General features: G+C 53.0%; 1 protein-coding gene across 1 annotated transcript in view; it reads right to left on the reverse strand.

Annotated features, from left to right (window-relative positions):
* CYTH4 (cytohesin 4) overlaps window positions 1-23,048 on the reverse strand; it is a 29,789-nt gene extending 6,741 nt beyond the window's left edge. Inside the window, exons 1-8 of the mRNA XM_081248119.1 lie at window positions 22,960-23,048; window positions 14,766-14,848; window positions 12,758-12,822; window positions 11,258-11,324; window positions 9,648-9,766; window positions 7,914-7,994; window positions 6,245-6,357; window positions 4,023-4,171 (exon numbers count right to left, since the gene is read on the reverse strand). Coding sequence (XP_081104245.1) covers window positions 4,023-4,171; window positions 6,245-6,357; window positions 7,914-7,994; window positions 9,648-9,766; window positions 11,258-11,324; window positions 12,758-12,822; window positions 14,766-14,848; window positions 22,960-22,978 — 696 coding nt within the window. The 5' untranslated portion in view covers window positions 22,979-23,048. The remainder of the gene's footprint in view (window positions 1-4,022; window positions 4,172-6,244; window positions 6,358-7,913; window positions 7,995-9,647; window positions 9,767-11,257; window positions 11,325-12,757; window positions 12,823-14,765; window positions 14,849-22,959) is intronic.
* Between the last annotated feature and the right edge of the window lie 1,581 nt (window positions 23,049-24,629).

A 24,629-nucleotide genomic window follows, 5' to 3' on the forward strand; every position in this document is an offset into this window, starting at 1 on the left:
GGTGGGGTGAGCAGGGAAGAGCAGGGACCACTTTCTCTGTTTGGAGCCCCTGCATCCCTAAAGCAGCCGGGAAGCCCCGTTTTACCCCTCCTGCCCTGGCCCAGCCTGGCCCTGGGATTCCCCAAGTGGCGGTGGCTGGTTGAACAAGATCTGTGGTAGCAAGGCCTTGTCAGCAAAGCAAGCAGCACAGACAAATATTCTGAAGGCCCAAGGAGGTGAGCAGGGGGACAGAGAGGGCCTCATCCTTCATGACACCCACAGGGAGCACCATTGCAGCTTTGGCAGGCGCCCTACAGCCTACACAATCTGCCCCCACAAGGGAAACAGCTCAGTTCACCCACATTTCCTGTACCTTGTAAACCCCAGGCTCCCCCCGCCCCCACCCCCTGTAATAAAACATCCTTGCACCTGGACTTTCTGTCCAGGTTGCTGGGGGGTGGGGGTTGACACTCACTGCCCACCTGCCACGCCCCCAGGCTTCAGGAGACTGTGAATGACTCCCATCTGGCTAATCAGAGCATTTCATCCTACTGGTCACAGCGACGGGTTCAGAGAGGGACCTGTGACCCATGCCAGTCAATAAGCCTTAATTCAATAAACCTTAATTCTGGGACTCTAGTTTAAAGTATAAAGCAAGATGGAAGCCTGGAGCTGCCCAGGCCATCTTTGCTGCAACTTGGGGAAAGCCTATGTAAGAGGGAAGCCAACTTGGAAGAGGAGGTTGCTCAGAGATGGAGAGACCAGACTGTGCTCTTCTGACCTCACTGAGCAACTGAATCTAGCCGAGCCTGAAGCCAACCATCAATCCCCCATCTTTTCCATGATATGAGCTGAGATTCCTCCAGCCAGGAAGAAACTGGAAGCTGGGAAACATGGCCAAGATCTCCATCCCCTAATCTTGCTTTCTGGTCTCTGCAGAGGGAAGGGCTTTGGAGTCAGACAGACATGGGTTTGAATCTGGACTCCTCACAGACTGAGACCCTTGGCCAGCTACCTCTGTTGGAGCTCAGTTTCCTTCGCTGTAAACTGGGGATGGTACCTGCTGCCTAAGGTTGTCGAGATGACTTAATGGGCCCAGTATATGGTCAGCTCTGATGGAGACTCTTGGACAGGAACCCAGGAGGTCCGGCCTTGCCTGCAGCAGAAGATGCCCTGAACTGGGAGACTGTTCCCTTGCCCGGACCTCGGTTTCTTCACCTGTGACACTGGAGAGTGGACAAGCCCTCCTTCTATCCTCTCTGCTTCTTCCCCTCCTCTACCCTGGCTCCCTCTCTGGGCAACCCTGTCAAGGTGAGCGGTGCCAGGTGCTTGAAGTGCTTTGTCTGCTTCTCAGGAGAACAATGTGAGGTCAGTGTCATCAGCCCACTTTGCAGATGGAGAAACTGAGGCTCACACTCAAGGGCACACAACCATAAGGGCAGAGCTGGGATCTGATCTCCCATCTTCTGAGTCTACACCCTGTACCTTTGGGCTGAGTTTCTTAGGCACTCACCCTGTCCCCATCAGGGTGGCCAGGGCAAGATCCGCTCAACATGCCTGAGCCCCAGCTCCCATCATGCACCTCTTTGAAGCCTTTCCCAGCTGCGCACCCTCATGGTCATGGGGTGACCTCTCTTTAGATGATGTATCTGTGTCAATTTAATTTCATAAATCAGGTCACTTAAAAATGTTATGTGTCCTGGAGAATCCTTCTGCAAAGCTGCAAACTGAATACCTGAAGATGCTTAAAGCCGAGTCCTTGCTTTACACATGGGGAAGATGAGACCCCAAGAGAAAGCAAGAGGACCCCCGGTCCTGAGCAGCTTCCTGTGAAAGCCTTGAAGAGCAAGGACCAGGCCAGTGTGGTTCACTTTGTGTCCTGGGAAGCTTCTGGATTAACTAGCCAGTCCAACGACATAGGTGCTGTGCTAAATACCTTACTAATCCTATAAGCTTACCTACACTAATCCTATAAACCAGGAGCTCAGAGAGGTCAAGCCACTTAACCTAAAGTCACACAACTTGAAACTGGGGGAGCCAGGACTTGGATGTGGCTGTGACTCCAACACTCTGTTCTTTTCCCTGCTCAGTGCCTGCCCCTTTCCACTGCCAAGGAGGATAATAAACCCTTCCCAGACCTCCCAGGAAGAGCTTGAAGCTAAATTGAGATAATAGACCGGAAAGCCCTATGAGAAGAAAGTTACAAGCTCTGTACAAATGCAGTGCATTGTTATTAACAAAAGGCTTGAATTGGGAAAAATACCTAAGGAGGGAGCTGCTGAAGGAGGCTCTTCGGGGGCTGAAGCAATAAAGTGGCACCTGGGAGATCCCACAGGACTGGTGCTGGTATGTCGTTAACTCATTACCTGCTGGACAAGGTGTGCCCAGCTTCCTGCCTCAAGTACCACAATGAGATGCGTGACCAGTTTTCAAATGCTTTTCACGTTTTAGGCATTTTACTAAGGGCTGGGGATTTTAAATTGTTATTAATTACTCTTAATGCTGACCTAAGCTACCATTTAGAGCTTGTGCTATGTACTGGCATGGGCTATGCCCTTTACATTTTTTAAAATTACTACTCACAGCAGCTCTGTGATGCAGACATCATTATCCCTGTTCTCCTGGTTGAGGAAATGGTGGCTCCAAGAGGGTGAGTCATTATTTAAGGTCACCCAGCAGGCAAATGAGGAGATGGGACTTGACCTGAGCTCTAACCTACTCTCAAGCCCTCGTTTTATGTTGTGCCCCCCGCCCACCAGGATAAACTGTCTCTGGGGACCAAGGAGGGGGGTGGGCTAAGGGCGAAGCTGTTCTCAAACACCGAGGGGCACCAGAATCGCTCCAAGACTCAGGCTCTCCCCCCCACCGACCAGACTTCTGCTGTCGGAGGTACACAGGGTGCTAAGCTGCCAGGGTGGGGTTCACACAGTCTCCTCCCCTCCTGCCGCGCTCTGACCTGGAGGGAAGTGAAGCTCTATTGAGTTCTGGGGCGTCTCTGGTCCTAGAAATGAACCGTCAATTCATTTTTGCAGAGCCAGGCTTTGAATCTCACTCCTGTGTTTCTAAAACAGCTCCTGGCTCCGCTTTGCCCATAGGAAGCAGGCTAACTCCTGAGGCTGTCGTTCGAAGCTATGGTCTCTCTGGCCCAACCTCGGTGCCCATCACTGTCTGTATGTACCCAGCTGGCCACTCTGGATGCCCCTCCCTTTCCCAACCAGGTCAGGTGCTGGCCAGTTCCTCTTTCTGGAATGTCCTTTCCCTGCTTCTCCTCTGGGCAAACTCCCACTCAACGTTCAAGGCCCAGTTCAAAAGTCACCTCCTCTGTGGAGTCTTCCAGGATGGCACCCTTCCCCTGCTCCCAGGAGAGTGATAATAGTGTCCTCTGTGTCTCCATAGCTGTGTCTCCTACGGTCAGTGCAGCATGAATCACGCAGGGTTATAATTCACATGTATATCATCCTCCCACCAGACCCTGAACGTGGGTTTACTCATCCCTGGGTGCCCCGTGCCAGGCACAGGGCTCGGTGCAGTGTAGCAGGGGTGGAGCTGTTTGAGGAGGGGATGGGAGACCTGGGTTCTGCTCGACTCTCGAGCTGATGTGTAGCCTGCGGAAGACCTGTTCCTTCCTCTCTGAAAGAGGGAGGGGTTTGAGCAGAGTCTGGGGATTTTCAGCCCTGACCCACTGAGAGTCTAAGAATCTGGGATTCCAAAAAATAGACCTAGGCAGCGTGAGGCACCCTTTCTGGAAGGTGTGAATGATGGGTGCCCAGAGTTCCCCAAAGGCTGAGGTCTGGGAGGACCTCCTGGGTGTTCAGTCTTGGACCTCCTTCTTAAGATGGGCCCACTTGGGAAAGCCCTTCTCGGGATCAACCTCTTTTGTGATGGTCCCTCTCAAGACAGTTACCAACCTGGGAGGGCCGTCTCAGCAGCGCCCTCTCCTGGAGCGGCCTATCTTAGAGGAGCCCCTCTTGGGCCATGGACCTAAGGACGGGCTCCTCCTGGATGCCTGGGGACGGGGCTGGGTGAGGCCACACTCCTCTTACCCGCAGCTGCTCCTCAGGCAGGTCACTGCCATCATTGATGCCACGGTTCATGGACACAAAGCGCTCGAAGGGCGGCCTGTCCCGGACATTGGGGTTGTGGAGGCTGGTGTTGAGCATGATGATGGAGAAGGACAGGACGTAGCACGTGTCTGCAGGACGGGACAGCGGTCACAGTCTTGGCCCTGGCCACTCCCCCCTCCCTGCCCCAATCCCTTCTAGGGGCCAAGAATGGGCCGTTTCAATGTCCTGAAGGTCCACTCTGCCCTCCCGGCTTGGCATTTGAGGCCTGGCCATGCCTCCCACTCTTATGGGGCTCCCTGCTCCAAACAAGCTTCAGTTGTCAGTTCCCGAGCCCCTGTGTGCCTTCCCACCCTGGTACTTCTGCTCCTGCTGGGGCCCCTGCCAGGCACTCCCTCCTCTTCCCTTTCTACCCACTTAAACCCTCCCCCTCTTTGGGCTCCAGCTCCAGCCCTCCTCCCCACGGAGCCCTCCCAGCTCCCCTGCCCACTCTGTTCTCTGCCTTCTCGGAACTCAGAGGATGCTTATTATTGGCAACACTGTTCAGGGCTTCGTCACGTGCCACTTGGTAATCTAATTAGCATTGTGGGGCTCCCGGAGCCGCGCTCCTGTTCCATTACTCAGACTTCCATGTGCTTGGGAGCGAGGCTGGGCTGAGCATTTGGGAAGGAGGGGATCGCTACTTTATGATTTTTTTTTTTTTTCTTTATGATGTTTTAAAGCCCTGGGTCCAGAGCCAGGGAAGTCCAGCTGTGTCCCCAACTCTCTGGTTGACCTTGGAAAGTACCTGAGTTCCCAGAGCCTCAGCTTCCCCATCTGCAATATTAGGAGGTTTAACTTTGAAGTAGCTTCATGTTCTAGAACATCAATGATTCTGCCTCTGGTAGCAGTGGCACTAATGTTGGTGCTTGCCCTGTGCTAAGCTCTTTTTTTTTTTTTTTTTTTTTTTTTGCGGTACGCGGGCCTCTCACTGTTGCGGAGCACAGGCTCCGGACGTGCAGGCTCAGCGGCCATGGCTCACGGGCCCAGCCGCTCCGCGGCATGTGGGATCTTCCCGGACCGGGGCATGAACCCGTGTCCCCTGCATCGGCAGGCGGACTCTCAACCACTGCGCCACCCGGGAAGCCCCTGTGCTAAGCTCTTTACAGCCCTTGACAGCACTATGGGGTAGGCACTGTTACCACCACTGTTTTACAGATTAGGAAACTGAGACACAGGGAGAGTGAGTTTACATGTCCAAGGTCACAAAATTAAGTAGTGAGACTGTGATTCAAATCTGGTGCTTTAAAATTCCTTCCTTCCTACAAATATTTATTGTGTACCTCCTAAGTGCTACAGAATGGGGATTCACTGGTGAAAAAATCTGTATGGTCCCCATCCTTGTGAGACATTTAGACTTGTGGGGCTGACAGATAACAAACAAGCAAATCCCTAATTTATATATAACTACAAGGTAGGCAAATGCTCTGTAGGACTTGCCCATGGATATACTGCTGAAAAGCTCCCGTCACTTCTCGGAGTCTGTGTTCTGCAGGGATGAGAACACTGATGAGCTTGTAGAGTGGATGTAAGGATTACATGACTTTGCATGGGTAAAGCACTTAGCACCTGAGGAGTGCTCAGTATGTGGACTTGGTTATTGCTATGGTATCTTCAGACCCAGAGAAGAGGCCAGGACAAGCCTTCCATGATGACTTTTCGCCCACCATATTGGGGGATGTGGACGACTGAGCTTTGCTGATATCTTTCTATACCCCTTTGCGCCCTGCATCCTGCTCAGGCTGTTCCATGCTTCTGTGCCTTTGCTCAAACTAGAACTCCTGCCCAAAAGGCCATTTCTCCCCTTGACCTCCTGGAGAACTCCTATTCATCCTTCAAAACCCCATTCAGACCTCAGGACCTCTGGGAAGCCAGCCTGGACACGCTGAGTCCCCCATCCCTGCCCTCAGATGAGGCACTGATGCCTTAGCACCCTGTGCCATTATTTCCTCCCTTCTCTCCCAAGGATCATGCCCTGAGGCAGCTCTGCCTGACAAGCACCCAGCAGAGGGTCTGGCACAGAGTTGACACTCAGTAGTGAGTGTTCATGAGGGGATCTGGGCTCCCAGGGTCTGGGTGCTTGGGAGAGACCTGAGGGGGTAGAGAGGCCGAGGTGCCTCGGAAGGCAGATTTGTGTCTGGCAGGGTCCCCTCCCACACTGGCACCTGTGGATTGGAAGACACCTGGGTTGCAGAGGCAGTATCGGGTGGCAAAGGTCTCCATCATGCGGTCAATCTTCTGGGCCTCGCCTGGCAGTCGGAAGCTCCACAGGAATTGTCTGGGGGAAGAACAAAACCATGGGCAGTGGAGGTGGGGGAGGCTCTCAGAGGGGGCTTAGGGGGTACCCCATCCCCCCACACCATAAGCTGCTCTGTGTTTCCCAGGCTTAGTCTCTTTATCCTGTAAATGAGAGACTCTGCACCTGTCATCTAGGCTCATAGGGTGGGGGGGTGGTCAGTGGAATCTGTTATTCTGAGCACCAAGACTGCAGGGGGGATCCAAGAAATGCTTTTTCTTCTAGAATACAGGAGCTGAGCGGGCATACCCCACTGCCCATCTGAGACCCAGCACCATTTGCGGCCCAGTCCACCTTAGCCCTGTGGATTCCCGGGTTCTGAGGCCCCTCCCCGCCTGGCCACTGGGCCCTGGGATTTGACTGTGGGACCCTGGGGGAGTGTCTTCCCTTGGCTGGGCATCCCTTTCTTAGAAGTGAGTGATTTCCACAGCTTCCAACTAAGTTCCCCAAGGGCAAGGGCAGTGCCTGCTCCTCTCACATCTCCTGGTGAGCTGGGACAGCCAGTAACTGCTCAGTAAAGGCTAGCTGAATGAGTGAAAGAATGAACAGGTGAATAAATGAACGAATGAATGTTGGAGACTCCCAACCTACCCCTCTCCTTTAAAAAGCATGGGAGTTAGAGGGAAGGCCACATTGCTTAGATGGTGGTGGCTTCTTCCTTCTCTGCCTAGCAAACTCCTAATCATCCATCAAAGCCCAGAACAAATGCCCCCACTCAGGAGCTGATTTTCCAGGCATCATCTGCAGCAGCAAGACTTAACTAAGCACTTACAGTGGACCAATTCTAAACATTTTCTCATTTAGTCCTCACCACCCTATGAGGTTGGTACTGATAGTATCCACATTTTACAGATGAAGAAACTGAGGCACGAGAGGTTTTTTTTTGTGTGTGTGTGTGTGTGAGACTTTCCCAAGGGCTGAGTAGCAGAGATAGGATATGAACTGAGCAGTCTGGCTCCAGAGCTTGTGTTCCTAATGCATATACTGTAACGCCTCCCATTGTTGTAAAAATGAGTAGCAACAATAATATCCTAATTAGAAAATAATAAGTAATAATAAATGCAGTACACACTAAGCTGCATTAATAAAATAAGTAAAACAAGCACTAATCCAAAGAGCAGTGGGATGGGAATGGCATCATAATAGTAATAATGATTATGATTAAGTATTATTATAATAATGATGTAATATAATAATTAGGAGTAGTAACGAGCCAGGTGCTGATCCAGGCAGTCCACACCTATTATCTCATCTAACCTCAGCTCTATGTGGGGGATAATGTCATGAATTAAGTTTATTTATTTATTTATTAAAAAATTTTTTTTGGCCACACCACGCAGCTTGCAGGATTTTAGTTCCCGGGCCCTCAGCAATGAAAGTGCTGAGTCCTAACCACTGGACCGCCAGGGAGTTCCCTCATTTATTCATTCTTTCTCCTGATGCTTTGTTTGTGCTGTTATCCATGTGGATGGTGATGCCCCAACCCTTCCTGCCGTGCCACCCTCGAGGGTCAGGCCCCTGCCCCCTGCACCACTCACCTGAGGGCCTGGACAAGGTTGAGGTTGGCGAACTCGTGGCAGTCTACGAAGGCCTGGAGGACCTGCAGGTTGATGGGGTCCCTGGCGAGGAGGCAGAAGGGAGGGCGGGACACACTCGGGCATTTGCTGGCACCCACCTCCTGGGGACGGTTGAGGTGGGGTAGGCCAAGGAGGGGAGAGATGTCCTCCTTCTGAATCCAGCCACCATCTGGTCTGTTCACATCTGTCTGAGCCCACATCACTGTCCCCCCGCCCCCGTGTGCACGTCCATGCCCTCCCACACACAGCAGACGCCCCGCCCCCCGACGGCTCACCAGCACTGTCCTCACCCAGGAGGGGGGCTCTGGTTTCAGAATGGCCGGCCCTGAGCCAAATCCTTCCTCTGTCACTTCCTTCATGGGTGACCCCACACAAGCCACTTGACCTCCCCAAACCCCAGTGTCCACATCTGTAAAATCAAGAGAAAATGCCTACCCCCGTTTCCTTCCCCTTCCCTTCTTGCCACCTGGGTTCCCTGCTTGCTTAGAAAGAGAGTGTCCTCTGGGGAGCCTGGGGGAAGGGTTCCTGGCTTGCTGGCCCAGCTCCACGCCTGTCCCCTATAGTCTATCTGCCACCCAGCAGCCAGAAGGGTCCCCTCAGACCACTTCTCTGCCCAGAACCCTCTCAGGGATCCCCACCTTGTCACCTACAACTTTCTCCCTTCCTCTCTCTCTTCCAGTCTCACTAGCCTGCTGTTCTTTAAGCAGGCTTCTGCCCCAGGGCCTTTGCACGCACTGTTCCCTCTGCCTGAAATGCTCTTCCCCCAGAGCTACAATGCTCACCTCCTTTAAATTTCAGTCAACGTTCACCTTCTCTGTGAGACCCTTTGTGTCCACACTATTTGAAGTCACAGCCTTCGAAGCATGGTTCCCAGAACTTTCTCATCTCCCTTCCCTGCTTTATTTGTATTCCAAAGAATTTATAATTGTCTAACTTATTTTACATATTTTGGGATCTGTCTTCCCCATTAGAATGTACCTCCTTGAGGGCAGGAGTTTTTTGATTTTGTTTTTGGCCGGGCTGCGTGACTTGAGGGCTCTTAGTTCCCCGACAAGGATTGAACCCAGGCCCATGGAAGTGAAAGTGCCGAGTTCTAACCACTGGATATCCAGGGAATTCCCAGTAGTTTTTTTTTTTTTTTTTAAACTGAAGTATAGTTGACTTACAACAGTGTTATTTTCAGGTGCACAGCAAAGTGATTTGGTTATACATATATATGTATATATCTGTATTCTTTTTTTCAATTCTTTTCCATTATAGTCTATTACAGGATATTGAATATAGTTCCCTGTACTACACAGTAAATCCTTGTTGTTTATCTATTATATATGGTAGTGTGCATCTGTTAATTCCATACTCCCAATTTAACCCCCCTGCCTGCCCCCCCGACCAGGAGTTTTGTCTATCTTGTTCACTGGTGTAAATCCAGGGCTTGGAACACTGCCTGGTACACGGTAGATACTAAAAGTATCTACTTGTTTTCTAAATGAGTGAAGGAAGGAAAGAAGGCAGGCAGGCAGCCCTGGGTTCAGGGTCTGGAGGGGTGTGATCAGTTAGGCCGCTGAACCCCAGGAGTTATGACTTTCCTAACATGACTCATTCCCTTACTTACCTGCACACACAATCCCCTCACCCACGCCTGTGCACACCTGCACACCCTCATTCTCTGCCTCCCTAAGGCCCCGCCCTCCTTACCTCTCCCCCAAGTAGGTGCCGATGGCCGTCTTGTTGAGGCCCTCGCCCTTGTACAAGAACTGGGCGATATCCTGGACATCAGGGGTCAGCAGCTTGTGCTCAGTGAGATACTGGATGCCCTGGAGGTGGTACACAGAGCCCGTGAGTAGCCCCGCCCAGCAGCTGACCTGGGAGGAGGGAGCAAGGGAGCCCCTGTGGCCAGAGCCCTGGGCCTGGCATTCTAGCATTGGCACAGCTTGTTCTGGGAAGTTGTGTCCCCTCCTTAATAGAAGTTGCCTTTGTAAGGTGGTGAGTTCTCCGTCAGCAGAGACGTGCAAAGAGAGATGGGGTTCCTGCCATGAACCAGGCTCATGCCAGGTGCTCCCCAGGGTGCCCTTCAGTCTGACACTCTGATGATATGCTTCGATGATTCTATGAATTTATAATTTTAAGATTGAATGATTCAGCCCTTCCTTTTGTCCCACTTAAAATTCATATTATTTAAACATAGTGTTTCATTTTTTCTTACAAGTAATCTATGTCCATTGTATAAAAATTAGAAAAAAACTGCTCAGTCAAAAAGAGAGGAAATTGCTCAGTCCTACCACTCGGAGGTAGACAGTTTCCCTTGTGGTCCTTTCCTCCCTTTTCTGTGTGAAAATGGGAGTGTGCCTCGCCCGATTTTCTGATTTGACAATATCTCAGACATCTCTCCCCACAATCCAGGCACTCGAAGTCTGTCATCTAATTTTAGGAGTTTGAGGGGTTGGTGTCTGGTTTTCCATGATGATGCCTTCGAGTCCCTATTTCTTTTGGAGAAGAGGGAAGACGGGGGACAGGTTGTGGAGGGCTCTGAGTGACAGGCAGATGGCCCAGGGGACCCCTCAGTGGCCCCTCCCTGAGGGGCGCTCAGGCAGGATCAGGTAGGAAGTGAGTTAGCGCATGTGCACACGCCTGTGTGCACGAGTGTGTGTGGTCTGTGTGGTCCGTGTGGATGGGGGGCAGGGGTTGATTGCTGTGCCACTGGGACACGGGAGGCCTGTGATGGGGAAGAGGCAGCCTTCTAAGCGAGAGCAGTAAATTTCCAGGGACCCTTTGGCTTCCCTGGCCCCACCTCCGTGTGTCAACTTGTGGCTTCCTCCTGTCCTGGCTCCTACAGGAAAGGAGCCCACGGCCACCTGGCTGGGCGAGGGGTGGGGACTGGGGCTGCTCTGAGGCCAGTGGGGGTGGGGTTAGAGCGTAGCTGAGCCCTGAGCGCTCAGGGCTCCACGCCAGCGTCCCAGGACTGGCTCCCCCAGCCGAGGGGCTGGTAGACACTTCCGGAGACTGAGCCCCAGAGTTTAAGGGCCCCATTGCCCAAAGTCCAACTCACAGAGCGGGGGACAGACATCACAGACCCCACCCCATCCTCCTGGCTCCCACCTCATGCCCCAGGGCTACTACGCTGTGGGGTGGCGGAGCCCCCAGCCATAACCGGCGTGGGGCGCAGGATAAGATGCTGAGCCCGGCGGGGCTTGTTTCCTCATCTGTAAAGTGGGTAATTGTGTCAGTTGAGGGGAAGAAGAGGACATTGGGGAGGGACCCAGCATGCAGCTCTCACGGCCCCCTGACTCGGCCCCCGCACTGCCTACCTTCACGGGATCCATGTTGAATTTCTTGCGCCCGATGCCCAGCTCCTTCTCTTTCTGGGCCATGCGGCTGTAGACAGGAAGACATCAGCCTGGATGCCCCCGGACCCCAGGACACCCCTCCAATCCCCGAGGACGCTTCCCTCAGCTAGAGCCAGTATTCCCTAAGGGCCTCCAAGTGGGGCTGGAATCACCGGGGAGAATGTGAGAAATGCAGGGTCTGGGCCCCTTCTTGAGCTACAAGACCATATTTCCAATGGGCCCAGCTCTGGAGCTGTGGCCTCAGGAGCCAGAGATGCTCCTGAGGGGGATTTAGAGGGGCCCCGTGCTTAGAGGGGAAGCAAGATAACAGGGAGGTTGTGGGTGAGAGCACAGGCTTTGGAGCCAGGCTTCTGGTGCAAGTCCCACTCATCTCTCTGGGACTCAGTTTCCTCATCTATAGCATGCGGTGACTCTACCACCTGCCCCCCAAGCATTGTTGAGAGGTCAAAGCATTGAAAATAGCTAGTGTTAGGTGCCGTGTAAATGTTATGTTGTTGGGCTTCCCTGGTGGCGCAGTGGTTGAGAGTCCGTCTGCCGATGCAGGGGACACGGGTTCGTGCCCCGGTCCGGGAAGATCCCACAGGCCGCGGAGCAGCTGGGCCCGTGAGCCATGGCTGCTGAGCCTGCGCGTCTGGAGCCTGTGCTCCACAACGGGAGAGGCCACAACAGTGAGAGGCCCGTGTACCGCAAAAAAAAAAAAAAGTTATGTTGTTGTCATTGTTGGGGCTGGAGGCACGGGGGCAGTTCATGTGTGTATGCGGGCGTGAGTGCGGGCAGGTGTCCGGGCTAGGAAGGTGGAGATCAGAGGCATCAGAGAACTAAAGGCTGGTAGGGGCAGGGTGGGGATCTCCAGGGACACCGTATGGAGGAGTCAGTGCCCTGGGGCCCTAGGGGATTATGTAGGGACCAACCTTCTCATTGTACAAGTGGGGAAACTGAGGCCCAGTGAGGGGAGGACCAACCGCAGGTCACAGAGCCAGGGGCAGTCTTCCTATAGAAGGGGTGGGGTGATGACACCTTATGGGTGGAGTGAGGTGGACCAGCCTTGGCCTTGCCACAGGCCAGGCTCCTGTCCCCGTAAGGCCCCTGGCTTCCTTGTCCTCATCCTTGGGGCTGAAATTCCCCTCTCCCTGGCCCAACCCAGGATGCTCCTGGCCAGCGATTGGTCAGGGGCTGGGTCAGGGGCTGGGTCAGGGTGAGTTGGGAGAGACTTTGGGTGGAGGAGGTGGGAGAACGGGGTTGCTGCTGAAGAGAGGGGTTGCTGGAAGTAAGGACCAGACCAGACCATGGGATGGAGTGTCAGGGCCGCCCTGTTCCTATTTCACCCCCCTATGCCTCCCCTCTGGGGGTCCGACCCCTGATTTCACCAGGGCCTGGGCTCATTCACTCTCACTCATGGCATGTGACATCCTCAGGAAGCCACTGTGGCAGCTTCCCAGGGTCCCCTACCGGGCCCCTCACCTCTCCTCTGCTGTCTCGAAGCAGTCGATTTGAGCAAACACATCTGCGATCTCGTCCTTCAGCTTCTGTGGGGTGGCGGGGGTAGGGTGGGGAGGTAGAGTCAGGGGGCGGAGACTGGGACAGAAAGGGGTTCACGACCCACCCCCCAACCCCAAACACAACCATTCCCACTTCCAGGCATGATTCCCAAACCTCTGTCTTGAGCTGCCACTAAGGGACCCTCCCCCTGGTGGATCCCTTTCCCGAATATCTCATATCCTCAAAATCCCAAGGCAAACTTCTTGCCTCTGTTTATACCTAGTTCTCCCGGGGCTCCTCTCTTGGGGTGAGGGAGTCCCCAGTCCCTAGCCTTTCACCCACTCTATTTCTGGTCTCCCCATCTCTCACCTCTGCAGCTGAAAAGTGTCCTACCCTTGAGGCAAAACTTCCCGACAAGCCCTCCTCCACCCAGCTGCCATCTTTCTGAAGCACAGCTTGGTGTCGGCCCTTCTTCCACTCAAACTCCATCCACGGCTCCTTACTGCCTTGCCAGGCAGGAGGTACAAACTCTCACCCAATGATCAGGCCCCAGCTCCTCTCTGGTTTTCCTCCATCCATCCATTTACCCTGTCCCGCTCCCTAGACTCTGTGGCCACTACGAGCCAGGTGCTATGGGTCAACAGGGTACAAGATGGCACAGGACCTCTTCTCAGGGACTTTGCAATTCCAGTGAAATTTACAGAAGAGGACACTGAGGCCCAGAGAGGTGAAGGGACATGTCCAACATCTGACTCCAAGCCTGTGCTTTCCCTGACACCCCCCAAGCCTTTTCCATCTTGACCCGGCAGGAGATGCCCAGTGGCAGAGGAGTCCCCCTAACTCAGTGGCAGCAGAAAGGGCCCCCAAAGGCACCCCAGCCTTCCCTCACCTCCCTCAAGATCTTTGGGATGGGGGTAGTCCTAATAGGGGTTTGTCCTGGGGCCCAGGAGCAGCATGGGGCCTGGAGCATCTTTCTGAGCCCAGTCAGCTCCTGTCCACGTGAACTTGGCCAAGTCACTGAATGGCTTCCCCACAAATAAAATGAAGGTTCACTCGTAAGTATTAACTGAGCACCTACTATGCTCTGACTATTGGACTTGGGATATAGTGGTGGGAAACAGACCCAGGCTCTCCTTACATGGAGCTCGCCCCACTGGACTTTGGATCATGGGGCAAATGAAATGACCATGCAGAAAATGGTCAGAGTAATGGTCTAGAAAGAGCCTGGCACATGGTAAGTACTTGCTGAGGGAGTTATCTTGTGCCTTCGTCTTTCTCTGGAATCTTAGGTGTACACGTGTTGGGATGGGAAGTGGGGTCCCACACCAACTACAGCCAGAGTGGACAGGGCGACCCCTAGAAGGAGAGGCATTTGGGCTGAGAATGAACTAGGAGAAGAAGGAGCCATGAGGAGGGATTAGGAGAGTCTCAGGCAGAGGGAACTGTGAGTGCAAAGGCCCAGGGGCAGGACCGAGCATGGTGGCACATTCCAGGAGCAGAAGCAGGGCCTGTTTCACAAGGTTGCTGAGAATCAGATGAGCTAATGTCTGAGAAACTGGTGAACTGACAAGTGCTGGGCAGATAATGGTGTTATCTTGACCAAATGGTCTACATTTTCGGGGGGATGAATCTGAGGTCTGGGTTGGAGATGAGACCAGACTGAGGCCATGCAGGTGGGGCTCTGCACATAGTAGGTGCTGAACTGATGGTTCCCTTTCTCTCCCCTGCTCTCCTGGCTCTCTCTGAGCCCTGGCAGCTGAACCCAGGAGTGGGGACTCCCCTGAGAATTCTGTTCTCCCCACTCCTGGGGGCTGGGGCTGAGGCTACACGTGGGCTGGAATCTGGCCCTGCTCTTGGCCCAGGCTGGGTCAGGAGGTGTGCGAACGTGAATGACTGCTTGCTTGTGGGTATGTGTGGTTTGAGGGTGTGTCAGCACGAACATGTGGGTGGACAAGAGCATGTGTATTTGTGAGCGTGAGTGTGAGCACACCTGGATGTCCTCCAGAAGCTGTTTCCGATGCCATTTGATCCGCTGCAGCTCCTCCGCCTCCCTGCTGCTCAGCTCCCCTGGGTCTGGAGAGAGAAGAACTGGTGGTCCCTGGCTCATTCCCCACCCTCCCCTCCATCACTCAGCTCCAGCCACCCCAGCTAGCTCTCACTTCCCCAGGGTGCTCTTCCTTCTAGAAACCATGACTTGCTTGCCCTCTTCATCCAGGCCTTGGCTCAGATGTCACCTCCTCCAAGAAGCCTTCCCTGACTGCCCTGTCTAAAGCAGTCGCTCCCCACACTCCCCTCCTACAAGCTTTATGTTTCTTCTGCCCCTCTGGGTACAGACTCCCTAAGCCATCTTGTTTACTTGCATCTTTTGTGTTCTGCTCATTCCACTCAGCCCCATGAGAATAGACACTTCAACAATTTTGCTCACTGCTGTATCCTCAGCACCTAGAAAGAGCCTGACACATAGCAGGTGCTCAGTGCAATACTTGCTGAAGGCATTCATCCTTTGCTGCAACTTTACTTCTTCACTGGATCACGCATCTGTCATTTATTCATTTGTTTGTATGACCAGGAAGTGGTGATCATTTTGCCTCGCATCCCATTGGCCAGATGTAGCCACACGGATACAGCTACCTTCAAGGGAGGCTGGGTAATGAGCCTTTAAGAGGGTGGTCCTGATATCCTTACTATGTAAGATGGGGAAACTGAATTTGGGGGGACATTTCACAGTGCCTGCCTCAGACACTCAGGCTCAGAGAAGTGAGGTGACCTGGCCAGGGTCCCAAAGGGACAAGTTGCTGAGTCAGGGTGGGACTTGGGTTGGGATGACGACAAAGTCTGAGTTCTTTCCTCATCACCTGGAACTGAATTAAAGGAGACACAGGTGTGCCAATGTTCTGGCAACGTGCTATGACCCCACCTGGGTCATATGACCCCACCTGGGTCAGCTGACCTACCTCTACCCGCCCCCCGCTTCCTGTCCCATCCATAACACTCTCTTGGTCAAAATCTCCATGGAATCCTTATTCCACAGGGGGAAAAGTCCTCATCCAGCCAGGCTTATTCCCCACCATGCTCAACAAGAGCCTGCCAGTCCAGCCTGCCTGCTCCTCACTGCCCCCAAATGGTCTAACTCTCAGTCTTACTTCTCCACCTTTGCCTCTACAGCTCCTCCACCCTGTGATGCCTTTTCCTGCCCATTCAAATCCTCTCGACTCTCAAGTCCTAGCTTTGGGAAGCGCCTGGTCACGTTTCTTAAAGGTTTTGCAAGGACAGATATGATCTCTTCCAAATAAAAGCAGAGAATATCAAGAGGTCCCTTTCCCTACTTCCCCTCCTGTTGACTGAGCAGTCATCTTGGACTTTGAGATGTTAGCTGGGTATTGAGGTGGCAGAGCGCCAAGCTGGAAGGAGGCTGGGCCCTGGGCAGCCATGTGGAGAAGAGGCATCACGGTCACCCCCACCAGCTACCCACTTGGACTTTTCAATGAGAGAGAAATAAGTTTTGAGAATGTCTCAGTCACTGTTATTCTGAGTCTTTTTGTTACATCTGCCACACCCGAAACTCAACTTGCACAGTGTCCTTGTCTCTGAAGCATGAACCATAACCTAGACGGTGGTGGTCAGGATTAAAAAAATCTGAATTTTGTCAAACACTCAGTGAGGATCTGACATACGGGAAGGGTAAAACACACGTATAATGGGAGCCATGTTGTGTCACCCAGTTCTCCCCCTCAGGACCAAGGCACCCACTCCCTCAGCTGCTGTGTGTGTGTGTGTGTGTGTGTGTGTGTGTGTGTGTAGCCTCCTGATGACTCACAGCTGAGTCCCTCCTCAAGAACTTACCTCAGCCCAAATGGAGCTGCCTTGTCCAAGGATACGCCCCTCCCAAAGGGCAGTCACTACATGAAAATCCAAGAGCCCTTGCCTGGTTTGTGGACCTGAGCAGGTTTTAGATTCCAGGCCCCACTGACAGAAGAAGAGGTCAGGCCCCCGGAAGGAAGGCTCCTGCAACACTGTGTCAAGTGTAAATGGTAATGATTCCCCTGTCAAGCAGCCAGGATGGGTCTGACCCACCTAGTCATAAAGTCAAGTGAGCCCAACAGCAATCCTTCGTAAGTGGTTCACCCAGGAACAGGTATGAGCAGAGACAGAAGGCTCCAGGAAGCCCCAGGGACCGGTGACCCAGACCCTCATGTCATCCACTTGTTGTCATTCTGTTGTACCAGGTCCCTCAGCTCATACTATGTCTTTATGGATGGGTCCCTTGTGATCTCATGACAAAGGAGAAAAATGCCTGAATTCGGTTCCAGGATGGGTGGCTCAGTGTTTGTGTACAACTAAAACTGGACAGCTATTGAACTACAGACCTGCTCAAGGTGTTCCAGAAAGAGAGTGGTGAGAAGTCCTCCCAGTGAGCAGAGCTTTGGGTAGGGCACCTGGTCATCTATTTCATGTGGAAAGAGAAGTGGCATGAAGTAAGAATATACATGCATTCATGGGCAGTAGAAGATGCCTTGACTTCTCGGTCAGAAGGAAGGAAAAAAGGAAGTTTGGGAACAGAGAGGTCTGGGGAAGAGTCAAGTGGGTGGCCCTATGGGAGTGGGCACAGAGTATGAAGATTTTTGTAAAGCACACTAATGTTCCCCAGGAAGCAGCCACCACAGGAGAGGCACTAAATCACCAGGCAGATAGAATGACTCAGCCAGTTGACATCAGCCAGTTTCTGACTGGCTAGCCCAGTGCTGGTACAACGGTACACGAATGAATGTGGCCTCTGTGGAGAGTCTGTGTGGACCCACTCACCCAGGCTCTCCACCACTGCTGAATATCAGACCTGCCAGCAACAGAGACCCATTGTTTCTTGAGAAGACCAAACAGCAACTTGGTGGCAAACCGATTACATTGGATCCCTTGTTCTGGATATGGTGGCCTTTCCTGCCCACAGAGCCTTGGCCAGCACCACTATCCAAGGGCTTGATCTGCTGACCCAGAACCCTGCAACACATCATGTTAGACTAAAGGATGACCCTCTTTACAGTAAAGGAGGTGTGGGAGGAGCATGTGGCCATGGGATCCAATGGTCCTCTTACACATTTCACCACCAGAGGATGCTGGCCTGATGGAACGATGGAGCAGCCTATGGAAGGTGCTGCTGAGGTGTCAGCTTGGAGATGATATACTGCTTGGATGGAGCATCATCCTCCAAGATGTACTATACACCGTACATCAATGACCATTAGATGGTGCTCTTTCCCCAAGAGGTAATCTCCTGGGATTCAGGAACAAGGAAGGAATAGGAGTGGTACCATCCTTCTAGTGACCCACTTGGGAGTTTTCCTTTCCGTCCCTGCAACTATGAGGTCTAGAGATCCTGGTTTCCTGGGGGATGAAGGGAGGTGGCACTTACACCAGGGGACAAAGCAAGAGTCTCATCAACCTCTAAATTCAAACACCCCTACTCCATGCCAGCAGCTCCATGTAAATTATGTCATTTAATCCTCACAACTCTTTCAAGTGGATCTTTCTCAGTTTAAGACACTGAGGGTCAGAGAGGTGAAGAGACTTGCCCTGGGTCACATAGCCAAGAAGTGGCAGTGCTGGGATCAAAACATTAGTTTGCCAACACCTAAGCCTCCATCCCAGGCGAGGTGGATTCTGCATGCCTTTGGGGACATGCAGGGACAGGAGTGAGGGGCCATCCCCTCACACGGAGACAGGAGCAGGGCCATAGCAAGGGAGGCAGCGTTAGAGGCTGGGACCTGGAACTCCTCTGTCAGGAGTGAAGGGAGGCTGAGCTCCACGGTGGAAAAACCCAATCACCTCTAGTTGACTTTGGGGTGAAAGATCAGACTTTTGTGTTTTGTTTGTTTGCTTTTCGTTGTTTTCCTGTTGGCTGGGGCTTGTGTCCTGAAAGCCTGTTTCTGGCCCAGGGCACACCTGCTGCTGGAGGCCACATGGATTCCAGACAGGCTGCTTGTTGGAGAGAAGCTGGGTGGGAATTCCGTGTTTCTATTGATAATCCCCAATGTAGATCCCATGGCTGGGTCCCAGGCCGACTTCTCTTCTCTCCCCATGGGGTCTCATCAATCCCCCTCTCCCCTCCTGGGCCAAGGAATCACACACATACCCTCAGCTCCAACCCCCTCCCCGAGCTTCAGACCCTTCCATCCCCCTGTGTCCTGACCAACAGCTCATTTGTCACTGTGACTGAAACGGAACTCCTAGAATTTCCCGTCAACCTGGCCTTCTTCCTGAGTTCTCAAGTTCTGGGAATGGCCCCCCAGATACCCTAGCCAGAACCCCAGGAGGCACCTTGTGTCTCCTGGGGTTCCCAACCACCTTGTGTCTCCTGGGCTTCCCTGGTGGCGCAGTGGTTGGGAATCTGCCTGCCAATGCAGGGGACACGGGTTCGAGCCTTTCCCTGGTCTGGGAAGATCCCATATGCCGCGGAGCAACTAGGCCCATGAGCCACAATTACTGAGCCTGCGCGTCTGGAGCCTGTGCTCCACAACAAGAGAGGCCGTGGTAGTGAGAGGCCCTTGCACCGCGATGAAGAGTGGCCCCCGCTTGCCACAACTAGAGAAAGCCCTCGCACAGAAATGAAGACGCAACACAGCCAAAAACAAACAAACAAACAAACAAACAAAAACAAGGCCAACATGGTAGAGCTGGGGAAAGTGCTTTTTTCTTTTTCCTGGGAGAGTGGGTTGGCATGAGGGTAGAGAGGGGTTATTTGTCATTTTTTTTCTTTTAAGGTACGGGTTAGGGTTATGGTACAGTTGAGGCTATGGCTACAGTTTAGGGTTAGGGTACGGTTTTTTTATTTGCCTTTTGTGTGTGTGTGTGTGTGATACACGGGCCTCTCACTGTTGTGGCCTCTCCCGTTGCGGAGCACAGGCTCCGGACGCGCAGGCTCAGCGGCCGTGGCTCACGGGCCCAGCCTCTCTGCGGCATGTGGGATCTTCCCGGACCGGGGCACGAACCCATGTCCCCTGCATCGGCAGGTGGACTCTCAACCACTGGGCCACCAGGGAAGCCCTTGCCTTTTTTTTTTCATGCAGCTCTTTTCGTGGTTTGACAGGCGCATTCCTGAACCCTCTCAGTCCACTGTCCCCTTCTGTCAGGTCCTGACCCCAACAGGTGGCAGCTGGCTGAGTACATCTGAACCCTGAAACAGTGCTGACAGCCCCAAGCCTGTGGCACTCATCCCGTGGTGCATGGGGGGTCTTCCAACCCTTCACCTATTTGTTTAAAAGTGGGGATTTCTCTCCATTTCAGAGCTGACGACACTGAGGTGCAGGGACGGTGACAAGGACACAGCCTGAGGGGGGTCACTACTGACTCCAAGCCTAGTGATGATGGAGTTTCAGGCACTGGTGCAGCTCATGGGAGATGGATTTTAATGATAATAATAGTGACAATAATGATAAAAAACACAAAGGTATTAAAATGATGTTAACAACCGCCACCACCGTGAGCTCTGTTTACTCCTCACTGGGCTGTGCTTCCCACACCTCGTGAAGGCTGCCCTTGGACACCGACCCATACACTCCGCGGCTGGGCTGCCCTCCGCACCCCGTGCCCAGCCAGCTGAGTGTGCCCAGGTGCCGCCCCGGCCATCACCCCAGCTCCTCTCTACTTCCCCTTTGTCCTTCCTCTTTCCCATCATATTTTTAGAAATCTGCTCGCAGCCTGGCTTCCAGGACAGCTGGCTCCTCTTCCCCTTTCCAGGGCAGGAGGAGGGTGCGATTCTGGGGTCCTGAAGGCGGAGGCTTCTCAGAGTCTGGGTGCGAGGGGGTCTGAGATGGGGGGGCGGCTAGCAGAGCTGCACCCCGCCCCAGCCCCAGAGGGCCTGCAGGCGCATCAAATCGTGTGGCTTCCTCCCCCAAGCCATCTGCCTCTATTTTTAATCTGCAGTCTTGTTGCACCAGCCCCACGGCTGTCTTTGGTCACATTGGGGCTTTGTTACCTGGACCTCTCAGCTTTTCAGCAGACCTAGGGGGAGGGGACCTGCTTCTGGGTGTCAGACACCCATAGCTGGAGGAGGAGGGCAGGCAGCCCCTTTGCCACCATCCTGTCCATTGTACGAGCAGGGAAACTGAAACCCACAGAAGGAAGAGGCCCATCATGACCACTGGCAGGTTGGTGCACAGCTGAGATCTGAGCCAGGTCGGGCTGACTCCAAATCCTTGTTCTTTCCCCACTTCCCCGGGGTGAGGCCAGGATGATGGTGCCCACTTAGAGAGGACAAGTCAGAGTTCAGAGAGGGAAAGTCACCAGCCTGTGAAGGAGCTCCAAGTAAGACCCAGTCTGGGTAGCAGAGAAATGACCTTCCTTCCCTCCACTTCCTCCAGGAAGTCTTCCCAGATCTCCCTTGCCCCGGGTAGAGAGAGTCACTCCCTCCCAGGCTGCAGGTCTGTGCCCATTTGCACATCTGTCCTGGGTCACTGTCCTATAGGGTTTTCTCCCCCTTCCCCCCTTTCCTGAGCCAGCAGCTCCCTCAGGGCTGGGCTTGTGGCTGGGTCATTGCTGTCTCTAGCATTGCACAGCCCAGGACCTGCACACCAGAGGACTACTTATTGAATGAATGAATGAATGAATGAGTAGATGAATTGATCAGTGGAGTCCTCACATCTCCCAAGAGACTGCCTGCAGTGACTCCATTCAATCCCTGTCGTCCCAGGACCAGCCTGAAGCAAAGCAGTGACTCATCTCTTGGCCTCCCTGGGGGAGCCTCGCCCCTCCCCTCCCTGACAGCCCAGGCTCAACTGGGGCTCTTGCTCTTCTCAGGTCTTGTCTTTATTCGGCCTCTTATTGGCCACCCGACTTTGGGCAATTCCGTCCTCTCCTCCAGTTCACCTCTGTGAGCCTCAGTTTCCTCTTTGCATTATGGGGACAAACATCCTAAGGACTTCTGTACACGAAGACCCCAAGAATAATGGTGGAAAGACAGGCAGTGTGAGGGGGATTACTTCACTGTTTCTTGTCACCCTCGCATCTGCTGAGTGACCTCGAGCCAGGCACTGTTCCTCCTGGGTCTCTGCTTGCGCCCCTACTTGCCCCTAAGATGTGTTCACTGAGCCATACAGTCCGCAAGCCACCTGCCCCCAAAAGCCCCCAGGAGAAGCATGGGGTTCGGGGAGAGAGCACTGGACAGGGAGCTTGGAGGTGGGGAGTCATTCTGCCTCAGCAAGACTGTCCCTCTCCTGGCCTCCTTTGTTCCAGCTGTAAATGGGGGCTGTTGAAATGGATCAGTGGTTCTCTGTGTTCCCCAGAACACTTGGGGTGAGGGGAGGCCCAGTGAGTGGACTCAGACTGCTTTGTCTTAGGTTTTGTTTGAAGAAAGGGGTCTGTTGCTAACAGGGTTCACGTCATCTGGACCTGGGGGACTGGACAGCTCCTGGCAACCCTTGTCTTCTGAAGTTCCAGGCCATGCTGGAACATTCTGAGATGCAGGGTGCAGAGACTTGGCCGCTCTCCTCTCGGCCTCACAGAAACACACCACAACACAGTCCTGTCCTCTTCCTGTACCAACTGACAGCCTCCTCTCCTGCTTACCAGGTAGGGTCTCAGCCATGGTCCCCTGCTGGCCGCTCCACTGGCAAAAGTGGTGCCCTCAGCCTCACAAAGGCCACTGTCACCCACCAGAGGCCAAACGGGCTGCAGGGCCCTTGTGCCACCCAAACAGTTATCATTCTCACAGACATCATCATCTTCAACACAAGCAACCTTTCTCAGTCCCACCTCAGGGCTTTTGCACTGGCTGTTCCTTTGCCTGGAATATTCTTTCCCCAGAAACCCACATGGATCACTCCCTTCCCTTCTACAAGTCTCTGCTCAAACGGTGTCTCCTCTTGAGGACTTCCAGCCACCCATCTTCCTTATCTCACTTTACTGGTCTTCAGCCTGCTTGTCACCACCTGACATGGTACATTCATATATTTACTGTCTGTCTCCCCCTCCAGAGCGTAAGCTCATGAGGGCAGGGGCCATGCCTGCTTTGTTCGCGGGACTCCCAGCATATGCAACACAGCTTGGCACGTAGCCTAAGCTCATAAATATCTGTTGCCTGCTTCTGCATGTCCCATCTGTGTTATATCTATTTACACACCGATTCCTGTGAGGCAGGCACTATTACCCCATTCTACAGAACAGGAAATTGACAGGTCGGCCCAGGTTCTTACCTGGGTGGCACAAGTCCATTCTGAAGCCCCCGGGGAAAGGTGGCCTGTGCTCCTGTGGCCCACTGACCCAGCTGCTGCTCGGGCTGCTCAGGCAGGGATGCGTCATCTCAGCTACAACAGGCCCCTTCCCGTTTGCCCCGCCCAGCACAGTGTGGGGAGGAAGTCCTGTCCTGCTGGGGTCTGGTGCGTAGTCTCTTGGTGTAGCAGCACTTCCTAAAAACCAGCAGAGTTTTGAGTAGCGGGGACTCTTTGCATTTTGGGTGTGGGCAAGGGAGGGATAGAGGCAAAAGAGACAGAGAGGGATAAAAAGAGAAAGATGGTGACACAGAGAAAAACACACACACACAGATACACACACACACACACACACACACCCAGAGGAAGATGATTACTGGAGGACAGAACCTCTCTGCATATAAGCTTAAGTATCATTCAACATGGAGCCCCATCAGTTCCACCCCACAAGCTCTCTTTCATCAACTCTCCCTTGAGCAAAGAAAAATTAATTGAGTGCTAGGAAGGGCTTTGCTTCCCCTCAATGAAATGCCTGGCTTTTTCCTGCCTAGTGATCAGTCAGGCATTATGTTCAGTTTCCCTTTTCCCCCAGGCTGCTAGGAAGCTCAGTCAAATCTGAAGCTCTTTTACAGCTGTTCTGTTGTAGCATACGGACTTTAAGGCCAGACTCAGCAGTGTGATTCAGCTCTGCCACTCAGGACCTGTGTGAACTTGGGTGAGTCACTTATCTGCCATGAGCCTCAGTTTGCTTAACTACGAAACGGGAATAATAATCCTTACCTCAGGGTTGTGGAAAAGATGGAGGGAGATAATGTGTGTAAGATGCTTGGCTATTCAATAAACACTACCTTCTTTACCCTTTTGGTTTAAATTTTCTTTGGGGGTTAAAATTTATAATTTTATTGCTTGTGCCTTTTTTTGGCAGGCTGATTCCATACTTTATGGAAAAAGGTGCATTGTAAATAAAGATCTATAAAGTAAATGCTCATTCCTTGTAACTTCGTGGCACATATCGGTTTATTCGTCTGTTTCCCCACCAGTCTCGAGGCCCCATGAGGACAAGTTCACCTCTGTGTCCCATGTCTGGTAAATGCTGGGAACCTAGGGCGTGTTCAAGCGTGCAATGAATGAATGGATGAATGAATGAATGAATGAAGGGCACACAGGGGAGATGGTGTGGTTGATGCAAAAGTTGGCTACAATTTCCACCACTTCCTGTCTCCATACCCCTTTGCACTGTGATGCAGTCATTCTTCCCATCAAGAGGTGGTGTCTATTTCTCTTCCCCTTGAATCTGGACTGGGCTGTGTCTTTCTTTGACCACTAGAATGTGACAGAAGTGAATGTTATATGACTTCCGAGGCGAGGCCTTATGAAACCTTGTAGCCCAGCTGCCCCGGGTGGCCTGCTGAGGATGGAGACACATGGAGAAGAGAAAACTGAGGCCCCTTTAGGGGACACGCTTGACCAAGTTGGAACTTGAGTGAGTAGCCGGCTGAGGACCAGCAGCTGGGCCTACTCACTGCTGGTCTAGAGCTGTCAGGCTCTTCAAACCTGCCCCCACGCCAGCACCCCCTGCCTGCCAGTTCTTGCCTAGCTCAAGGTTATTTCCTAGGAAACTTGTTGAAATTATCTTCATGGTAAACTAGAATTTT

The sequence above is a fragment of the Mesoplodon bidens genome, assembly GCF_964165515.1.
Source record: "Mesoplodon bidens genome assembly, chromosome: 11".
NCBI lineage: Eukaryota > Metazoa > Chordata > Mammalia > Artiodactyla > Ziphiidae > Mesoplodon > Mesoplodon bidens.